The sequence below is a fragment of the Oryza glaberrima genome, chromosome 3, assembly GCF_000147395.1.
Source record: "Oryza glaberrima chromosome 3, OglaRS2, whole genome shotgun sequence".
NCBI classification, from domain to species: Eukaryota; Viridiplantae; Streptophyta; class Magnoliopsida; order Poales; family Poaceae; genus Oryza; species Oryza glaberrima.
This window is the reverse complement of record NC_068328.1, coordinates 12,352,969-12,363,561: the sequence shown is the minus strand read 5'-3', so window position 1 is coordinate 12,363,561 and position 10,593 is coordinate 12,352,969. Positions and strand designations below refer to the sequence as shown.

At 40.4% G+C, this 10,593-nt stretch overlaps 1 protein-coding gene across 2 annotated transcripts; it reads right to left on the bottom strand.

Annotated features, from left to right (window-relative positions):
• Positions 1-2,062: 2,062 nt before the first annotated feature.
• LOC127767303 (E3 ubiquitin-protein ligase JMJ24) lies at positions 2,063-8,996 on the bottom strand. 2 transcript variants are annotated; one of them, XM_052292591.1, is made up of 13 exons: positions 8,149-8,992; positions 7,903-8,060; positions 6,886-6,985; positions 6,643-6,775; positions 6,496-6,550; positions 5,653-6,412; positions 4,948-5,277; positions 4,059-4,478; positions 3,890-3,962; positions 3,361-3,446; positions 2,745-2,864; positions 2,581-2,651; positions 2,063-2,387 (listed from the first exon to the last, which is right to left on the bottom strand). In XM_052292591.1, the coding sequence occupies exons 1-13, from the start codon at positions 8,518-8,520 to the stop codon at positions 2,288-2,290; spliced, it is 2,778 nt and encodes a 925-aa protein (XP_052148551.1). In that variant the 5' UTR covers positions 8,521-8,992; the 3' UTR covers positions 2,063-2,287. The 2 variants fall into 2 exon arrangements, with proteins under 2 accessions (XP_052148551.1, XP_052148550.1); XM_052292590.1 differs by having other exon boundaries at positions 3,890-4,478; positions 8,149-8,996.
• Positions 8,997-10,593: the final 1,597 nt, after the last annotated feature.

Genomic DNA, 10,593 nt, shown 5'->3' with positions numbered 1-10,593 from the left:
AGTTTTGAATCTTGCAAAATTTTCAACCAAGGGATATAGCCTGTTTTAAATGAAATTTTAAAAAAATAGACAATCGTGTCAAAAAAATCATAAATTTAGAGAAAAACATTAATTCCATCATCTATTTTTTGTGCACTGTAATTGAGTGCAAGTGCACTACAACTCAATATAAGTACAATATAACTCTGTAGCCATGTGTAATTAAAAAGATATACAAGATGCAAGATCCTATGAACTAAAAAGTGAAAGACAAGAGCCTAAAAATATGTCACTAGTAAAATAGCAAAACCGTTCAAACTTGTGTCTGAAATTACCACGAGACTTAACAATCATCGATTGGCCATGAGGTGATTACAAGCTACACAAATTATTAGGACAAAAACAATTTAATTTATATTCCCTCCGTCTCATAATATAAGAGCTTTTAGAGGAATATGACATAACTTAGTACTATGAATCTAGACGAGGAGCCTATCTAGATTCGTTGTATTAGGTTATAGTATCACATTACTCCAAAATCTCTTCTATTACGGGACGGAGGGAGTATTTACTAGAAAAATATGCCCATGCAATGCAACGGTGAAGGCTATTTTAATTTTATTATTGTTATTATGGTTTAGTTAAGGTAAAATTCACTGTGGGAATTCACTTGGATATATATATTTTTAGAAAATCATGGCTTGTAGTTAGGAGTTTGATCGTCTCAAATTAGCATGCAAGTTTATTTAAAGAGATTTCTTATATGTGTTCTTCTATATTTTCAAAAGCGAACGAAATTAAAAACCGACTCCATACACAGTAACACAAAATAACGTACTTATACACAGATGACGTACCAAAGTACCGGTAAAGACCTTCAATTTTTATAACAGTAGAGATGAGTCCTAAGCAACTTAAAAGCCAATACAATAAAATATATTTCATTGAAAACATCATAAAATTATCTCCAAAGTTAAGTTTTAAATATTAAATTTTGGCAATGGTTAGAGCCTTTGCCCATATTAACTAATAGTAAAATTAATATATAGATAACTTTTTTACGTATTTATTCGCAGCGACTTAAAAACCAACGCTAAAAAGAAATTACGTTGAAAATTACTCAACAAACATAGTATTTCTTAAAACAACACTTCTTTCAAAACTTATTATCACTAGCAACAAGATGGTTGGAGTCACACAAATGCACTACTCCCTCCGTCCCATAATATAAGGGATTTTGAGTTTTTATCTGCACTCTTTTGATCACTCATCTTATTCAAAAAATTTTGGAGTTATTTATTTTTTTATGACTTGCTTTATTATCCAAAGTACTTTAAGCACAACTTTTTGTTTTTTATATTTGCGCAAATTTTTTGAATAAGACGAGTGGTCAAACAGGACAAGCAAAAACTCAAAATCCCTTATATTATGGGACGGAGGGAGTGCTTCGTAAGCTAGTTTATCTGCAATGGAAGGAGAGACTGCGCAATTTTTTTGAATAAGACGAGTGATCAAACAGGACAAGCAAAAACTCAAAATCCCTTATATTATGGGACGGAGGGAGTGCTTCGTAAGCTAGTTTATCTGCAATGGAAGGAGAGACTAGTTCTCTTTCGAGAAAATGCACATTCACCATGATAAAACAGTGCCAATCTCCAGAATACAGATTGCTCACTGTAACAAGTTCAACATGTTAAGCAAAGTTACTTAATAACAGTCAACAGATGTAGGCCTTATTCGTTTTGAAGGATTCCTAAAGGAAATCTCAATTCCTTTGGAATAAACACTATTCATACATTCGGTTTGTAGGATTCAAAGGAAAATTTTCCATAGGAACACTATTCCAATCCTCTAAAAATCCTCCAAAATGTACTAATTCCATAGGAATGAAAACATCTACTCTATCCTCTTTTGTTTAGCTCGGTGGAGGAAAAATTCCTGTGTTCCAATCCTTTGTTTTGCACGTACATTCCTACATTATTCCTACGTTTTTCCTATTCCTGTGATTTGGAAATCCTTTGAACCGAATAAGCCCGTAAAATTTCTCCCAGAAGCGGCAGAAGAATTAGTTGTATCAAAGTGATAGTCTCTAAGCAACCCAGTAAATCTCATTCTGACAATCTAATGCTAAATAATTGCTCCACGTTTATTCTGTTTACATGAGCTCAGCCGTTAGTCCTAGTCCAATTCCAATATACAGGTGAGGGCTTATGCTATCTGATAACAATTAGAATGTGTCATTGTGTTCCTTTCATATGACACCATGTAATACATGTACAATTGCTATATCTAATTTAAATGGAGTATCTCAGCTGCACGGTACATTCCGTTGTTTGGTGACTCTAGCCAAGTTCTCAGAAACCGCCTGAGTTAGATTCTGATCCTTGAATTTAAGGTCTAGATTAAACCTGAGAAAATGCGAAGGAAACTGATTATAATTTGTACGGGTAAATAGCAAAGTTGTACGAGATGTTATAGCTCAAAGTTTTAATAATTTGATGACGGTGCTCAAGATATAATTCCAAGCTGGCAGGCAATGCATAAAGAAATGAACACAACAGGTGAAACTTTCTCTAATACTCCAAGAAATAATCCACTTACTTGGGATCGAGGGTTATTCTCTGAATTTCTCTGACAGCAGAACTAGCTGCATATAAAGAGATTTTTCCAATCTGTACAGGGACAAAACTTTTTTCAGGTTCTCCAAAACCTAAGAAAGTTAGGCATGAAGTCAACTTATAACCAGATTAGTACTAGTCAGGTACCTCGAGCATCTTCAGTTTTGCATCATGATCATTTGGTAGGCAGCGAATCTCCTGGGCCATTCGGGCCGACTCCCCCAAACTTTCCGGTGACAGGAAATCAAGAGCCAATTGAACCGTAGACTGAAACATTTTGAAGAAAAAAGAGAAGATTTAACTCTCCAGTGAGAGAGAATCAACACCATGTGCAATTATCATGTGCTCCCTAAGCATCGATGCCTCCCAGCATCTATTTTCTATCTGTATTTATTCTTTTGGTATGTCTACATCCAAATCACTAGATAATTAAACATATGATTATATGAAAATCCTGCATTTTTTGTTTTTTATAGTTCATTTGCCCAATTTTTAACCGCCATAGAGATTGTTTACCCAAATCGACATTCACATCAGCACATTCTTTATTCATAGAAGAAAGCTTTTGACCATACAGAGAAGGGAAGTATGAGCACATAATTAGTGCTTGGAGTACCATGGTAAGAATTTGATGGAGCAAAAATTATGCTTTATCCAAAATCTTCACATATTTAGGTTGCATAATCTAAATGATCACTTACAAAGCAAACAAAAATATTTCAGGACAATAAAAGGGCAAATACGAGGAACGGAAGAATCACACCTGGAGATTTTTCACTTGGAATGGGCAGCCAGCAGGAACAAATACAGCCTCACCGATTTGTTGTTGGAATGTCCAGGGTTCAATTCCTGTAACAAGATCCAAATTAAGGCTCTCACAAAAAGTAACTTAGAACCACATTAATAAGATAGAACTAAATTTCAATAGCCTGAGATTATCCTCATAAATATTATTAGCATTCTGCATGGTTCACTAAGCGCATGTACTGTGGCACGGAAATCAGATATCAGGCAGCAAGCAGATCCTAGCAAAGCAGACTGCAGCACTTGGTTGCCCTTCAAGCAAAGAACCAATGGAGTCTTATTGGTTACTGGAAATTTAGACAGCTATTGTCTATTTGCTTTGGTATTGCAATGAAATGTTTTCTTTGGAATATGGACACAAAGTCTGAGGAGTGAGTGAAGTAACTACACGAAATGAGATGCTATGGCATATCAGTAATGATAAGTTCACAGCTAAATCATCTGCCAATTTAGAAGCGACAATCATCCATGCCGTACTTTGTGCTTACCATATTGATCCTTCAGTATCCTTTTATGATACTTGTTGAGATATACAGATTGTTCATAAATAGGATTCTTAACCTGCAACAAAAACAGATAATCATGAAATAGCTTTCTCAAGGATATGTCAACAATATCCGTCATAAAGAATTGTGATGTCATTACAGAGAGCGCTACCTGACTACTAGCTGCCAGTTCTTCCCAGTTAGCAGTTAAATATTCATTCAGCTTTGAAATATCCTGCCTGCGGAACACATCCCAAACAGCACCAGCCTGACTTCTTTCTGAACCATTAACTTTTGGTTCCTCTGAATGTGACGAGCAAGAAAACTCAGTTGAAGAGCCTTCGAAACCACAATTAAGTTTGGCATCTGAAGACTTCTCTTGTAATCGCAAGGCAGACGCATGCGCTCTTTCATCAAACTTTGAGCTTACATGGTCAGGTGATTGTTCCCCCATATCCACATTCAAATTTTGAACAGGTGCATGAGCATTTACATGCATTGTCATTCCATTGGCAATCTTTTCAGATCGCTCAGGTTGTAGCCTCTTTGGACATACGTCATGCCCTTTGGCTGTATGCATTAGCATATGCACCTACAAGAGGAATAAATAGCACATGTATCAGATGACTTTTTTTTCATGCACTTATCTGTTTAGAATTCAAATGTTTTTTTTTCTCCCTCAAGCATTCTCCTTTCTGACCATTGGATAAATATCCAACAGATCAGACAACTCCCTAATCCACTTCCTGCCCATCCGGGCATCCCCTGATGCCCTTTAACTGCCCCAATCTATTCACGCTTGTGTTCTTCGTTTCCCCCAACCTCGACCCAACCCACTGCTCTCACCCAACAGGCACACAGGGCAGTGCTACACGCCAGCCTGGCTTCCTACCATAACCTCGGAGCACCCTCTCTTTCCCCTCCCCACCCTTTACCTTTACTCTGGTGCTTGACAGCACGAATCTTCGAACAGGATCTAAAAGAAAATCGCATGTTCTTGCCTCCTCCCTTTGCAACAAAATCACAAGAAACTCGAAGTGAATCTAGAAAGCCCTACTTACCACATCAGCCATGTTAATCATTAGATTTGTCACTGAATCACCTTTACCAGCTTCTTGATGTCTTCCATATGCAATTAACAGCTTCAAGCCAACTTCGGGTTGTAGGGTGTCTGGGGGCAATTTAGCAGAAAGATTTAGGAGCCCCCACCTGGAATGTATAAAATCAACTAATGGAAAATTGACAATAAATTCTGGTCTTTGGCATAGCAGAAACTCCTCCAATACACTGGGTGGGGGCCACTCTTTCAATTTCAGCATCATCAATTCCCCATCTTCCCCCTTGTGACCATCTGAATAACCTTTGATAAACTGTTTCAGCTCAATATCCACCTGAAAAGAAATAGAACACAGGATATATTGTTCAGATGATCATAGTACTAAGACTTGGTAGCTAGAAAAAGTTATCCAATCCATTACTTCTATGTTACATATTTGCCGGATGAGTAATATGTGCTATGATCATGAATTCATATTCAAATAGACTAGCAGTAGCACTAAAAGTTAATAACATGGCAACATCCCAGAATAGAAGTCATAGCACTTGGGAATCTATATAGTGCAAACAGGAGGCACAGTGAATTCAAATAGGAAGCAACTTTTTTGTTCGCGTGCCTTATGCAGAAGGCGAGATAAATCTATTCCTCTATCTAAAAAGAGTAACTTTTGTTCAGAAAGACAAATTAGCAACTAAAATTTCCTGCTAACCTCTGCTTGGTTTGAGCAATCCACAGCTTTGACAATGACATCGTCATCCACTTCTTCATCCATAATTTCCTGGATTCCTCGCCAAATATTTAGTGGGTCCCAGCTTGATGACAGAGAAGGCTCAAACGCATTCCTGATAACTACAGGTTCTCTTTTTATCCAGTGTTTACGAAAATGAATAATACCTTCAGATTTCAAGTCCTCTAATACAGGAGAGAACACACAGAACCGATCAATACCACCATTATTTGAACATGTTGAGACACCAAAGTTACGATGACCAGTTAACTCTAATGTTCTGCCATCATTGCAGGATGAGCATCCATTCTCAAGAACATGTACTTTACAACCATTGACCATTTCCTCAGAATTTTTTACAAGCTTACTAATCCAGTTTATTTTGAATATTCGCCTTAACACTAACTTCGAGGAGCCACAACCACCAGCCTCATGAGGCCCACAAGTAATGCTTCCATCATTATTGACTCTCCATGTAGGGAATAAAGATCTAATGTCAATATTTTTTATGTCCCTTCGTTGTGGGACTGACTTATCATTTGCACTTTCTGCAGATGGTTCCATTCTTGCTCTTTTATTCGAAGTATCTTTACTTCTATCTACCGCACGACCTTCAGCATATTCTCCTCTTGCAACACTGGTCCTAGATCGCCTTATGTCTCGACAACAGTCAAGACATAAGTCATACAAACACCTTGGGCAGTGTCGGTGATAATCAAATACTGGCACTTTGCAGAAGTCACTGCGAGGATAATTTGAGGTATCACTACAAGCCAAAGCATAGAAATAAGAATCTTCTTGTGAAAAATAAGCAACAGACAGTACCAGCACATTTGCTCATCAGGATTGACCTTCGCCCTGATTATATCTGTCCTAAGTCCTACACAAAGAATATGGTGTGCTAGTGTTAGAAATATGAGATTATTCGGATGAAAATAACAGAAAAGAATGTTAAGAGGGGAACTGGAATACCATAAGCTTTTGTATCAACACCAATTTCGAAACATTGGTCAGAATAAATCTGCTTTAATACTGGAAGGACAGATGCCAGAATGCTATGAAGATATTCCAACTTATCTACAGCAGATATCTCCTGAACCCTTGCCTTGTGATTTAAGAGTGAAAATAATAAATTTAAGAAAAATCAGTCGGCATAAAAATAATAAATAAATATGGCAACAGAGAAGGGAAAAACTCTTGGTAAAGGTTAAATACCTTTATTACATTATCTCCTAGTAAGCAAACTCTGCAGTTACAAATGCCACGACATGCTGGACAAACCTTTCGAACATCATCAATTGGGATATCAGAGTACCTACAGTTCATGGTAACATTAAAAAAGTGTAGGACAACATAATGCATGTAATGATCCAAAAGTATCCAGATGGCTAGATATATGAAATCTGGCCAAATAATCACAAGGATGTCCTGGTCAATTTTCAATAGTTTGGCTTCACACTTCCAACGAGGACAGTTTTTTTTTCTGTGACTGGAGGGAGTACTTCATATGATAGGTCTGTGGTGTCTGGATAGCCATTGCCTTTGCATTTGGTGATTTTGAGTGAGCCGATGGGGAAAAATTAGCCTTTAAAAGACAAGGCGAAGATTGTACTTCTGAAATTAATAAGGTAACTAGTAAAATATCCATGTGCTTTGGCTGCATATTGGAATAGAATGCCCTAAAACAGTTTTTTTTTAAAAAAAAAAAAACATTGTATACACAAGGGTTTTCTATGTGAACAATAAGATGATAGTTTGGGAATTACCATTACTAACCGCAGTGTGATCACAAACATTAATTGTCTAGCAACAACTTCTGAGGAATAATTCTTTCAGTGTGATCATATACTAATCATAAGCTGCACACATAGTTGAAGAAGATGCTAGATTCTAATAGGTCGGCAAGGGCTCTGCCTAGGACAAACTCGACTAGAGAATTCCAAGCAATTAGCAAGCATATTACATAAAAGTACACGATATAACACTAAAGTAGCAGCAGAATAGCCCCCAAGGCAGGTTAGCTGCATAATCCACCATCTAATGCTTAATCGCGGTGGCTACCCTGCACCTAGCAGGGACTTTTAGAACACAAAAACTGAGTGCTGAAAATAAAATTCTCTAATAATAATTACAGATGGTCAGTCCTCAAGCCTGTTCTGAATCTACTCGGAAATCATCCTTATGGGGAACTAAAATTTACTCTATAACAGCACAACATATACCGGAGCATACCATCTCGAGATGCAGTTGGTGCAGTACCCCCTTCTGTCGCAGCTTGTACACCAAATGGTATTAGCGACCCTCCGGCACTGATGGCAGGTTGCGGCCGCTGCCGCCCCCGCCGCCGAGCTGCAGGCAACCTGCCCCGCCGAGCCCCTCCCGACCAGCTCCTACCATCACAAGGCACGACGAATCAATCAGCACCAAGCACACCGTGGATTTACCCAAAACTAGAACGCGTCCCGGAACCCAACTCACCGCCGCGGTGCGCGCGCCGGCAGCATTGCCCATGGGCAGCCCGTGGACCGGCTGCCTCCTCCGTGGCGGCGGCGGCGGCGGCGGCAGCGCCGGCTCCGCCACGTACACCGGCTCCCCCGCGACCCTGCCGTAGATGGGCCTCGCGACCGCCATCCGCGCAGGCGGGGTCGTGCCCCGCGCGGCGGAGGCGGAGGACCTGCGGAGGGAGGCCCGGAGCGCGGAGGAGGCGGCGCGCTTCTTGGCCTGGACGTAGTGCTTCTCGCAGACGGTCTTGTCGGGCATGGAGGGCGCGCTGCACCGCCACTGCTTGCCGTCGGAGCGCTTGCACCGCAGCTCCTCCGGCACGGCGGCCGCCGCCGCCGCCGCCTCCATCCCCGTCCCCCCACCGCGGCGTCACACCCCGCCGCCGGCGCCGCCGCGGCGGAGGAGGGGGGTTTCTAGGGTTTGGGGAGATCGCGCGGGGAGGGGAAGGGGGAGGAGGGGAGAGGAAACCAGGAAGGGGTAAAAGCGTGGGTGGGCGCCGCGTGATCGAATGAGAGTCGCGGGTGGGGGTCAAGTCTCGGGTGGTGGTTGGGCTCCTCGACTCTTCTCCTCGTTGCGTTGCGGAGGCAGCCGCGCGCGCGGACGGTGGTGGTGGGCTGCGGCTGCGGCTGCTGCTGCGTCTGCGCTGCAAGTAGGAGGAGTAGTAGTAGTCTCCATCTCCTCTCCGCTTGCTGGTTGCTGCTGCTGCTGCTGCTGCTGGCGCCTGGTTTTTGGTGCGGGGGAGTAGTAACTCACTCCTTCCTTTTTTTTCCCCTCTCCTCGTTCCCCGCTTTCCTTTTCCTGCGTCACACAGCCTGTGCTGTGCTGCGCACTGTGGGGGAGAGAGAGACACACAGGCGAGGCGCAGCGCAGCACGCGCGCGTTTGAGTGGAGGCGGAGAAGGAGAGGAGGAGGAGGCAGGGAGGAGTTTTACCGGAATGCCCCTGCGAGATCACGGGGGAGTGAGGGATTTGGGGTACGTACGAGACGAGTTTGCAGAGGAGAGCGCGGTTTGCGACAAGGAAAGGGACGACGAAATCGCCCGGTGCGATGCGACGACTTGGCACGGCCGTGGGGGTTGGGCTCACCAGGCAGTACTGCAGCCTGCAGGACAGTCAATGCATCTACAAGCGGCGTCAGATTGAAAATCGACGCTCGTGGGTTCTGTTCGGAAGGTGATGATTCGTACAACAAGAAAAGCATTAACGCCCTATGAATTAAAATTTAATTATTACAAACTAGCTGGGTGGCCCGCGCAATTATGCGGCTAGCACCTATACAAAATTATCTATTTTTAATATGATTTTACTTATAATTTATTAAATAGATATTTCATTGTCTTAAAACTTTGAAATACCAAACCATATCATCACCGTATTTCTAATGTTGTAACTTTTATAAAAGTCATTTCAGTTGTTACCCCTTACTTTTTTTCACCCTATTTTTATTTGCTTGATCGATCTACCATGCCTTATATTCATTCTCCTTTTAACCTTTAAAAATTGGATCTTATAGTTTTTTTGAGTTTATTGTCTCATTGGGTTTCATTTTTTTATTTTTAGAAGTCCCGTTAAAAGCTGCCAATATACTTCTCTATGGCCTATCCGCTGCTTCCTCTCTTTATTGTCATTGGGATTTTAAAAATCGAACATAATTATTGTTTGAGTTCAATTTTTACTCTCTAGAGTCCCACCAAACCGTTTGTACTCCTCTACGGCTCGCCCGCTTCTTCCCATACTTTATTATATTTGAGATTTTAAAATCGAATGTGATTATCATTGAGGTTTATTTTTTAATTTTTTGGAAATCGCGCCAACCGTCGTGACCATTCTGCTTAACGGCATGTCCGTCGTCACTCCTTTTAATTGTCATTGGGATTCTATATGGGGTTTTGTTAATAGTTTTTAGATGTCTCATCAACGGTCACCACTCTACTCCTTTACAACCCTGTTACTTCTTCGATATTTATTATCATTTATCATCGTTGTGTTCTAGATGATGTTTTTTGAAATTTCCATATTTTTTTGTTCCGATAGATTTTATTTATAAATTATATTCCTAGTTGTTTTATTCTATTTTCAGAATTTATTTTATTAATTATTTGGAATTTTAATTAATCTCGTTATGTGTTCCAGATGATGTATTCTTTAAATAATCTTTATTTTTTATTACGAATTTCAATTACTTTTAAATTGCATTCCAAGTTGAACTCTTCTTTTATTTTCTTATTTCTAATTTCAGATTTTATTTTATTTTTTATTTGAAATTTTAATTAATCTCATATTGGGTTCTTATATATGGATTTGTATGAATTGAGGGCACTATATTATTTTTCTGCTGCTGCAGCCTAAGCGTGCTGGTCTGGTATCTCCACCCTATATATGTGCGGGAATGTATGTTGGTTTAGAACTCTATACTGTACAG

Excerpts from the sequence above, each read along its gene's own strand:
- LOC127767303 (XM_052292590.1), bottom strand. The coding sequence starts at position 8,520 with ATGGAGGCGGCGGCGGCGGCGGCCGCCGTGCCGGAGGAGCTGCGGTGC. Across the intron at positions 6,776-6,885 it reads TAGGAGATAATGTAATAAAG|GCAAGGGTTCAGGAGATATC; the intron begins GTATTTAACCTT and ends TTAAATCACAAG. Across the intron at positions 4,479-4,947 it reads TGATTAACATGGCTGATGTG|GTGCATATGCTAATGCATAC; the intron begins GTAAGTAGGGCT and ends TTCCTCTTGTAG.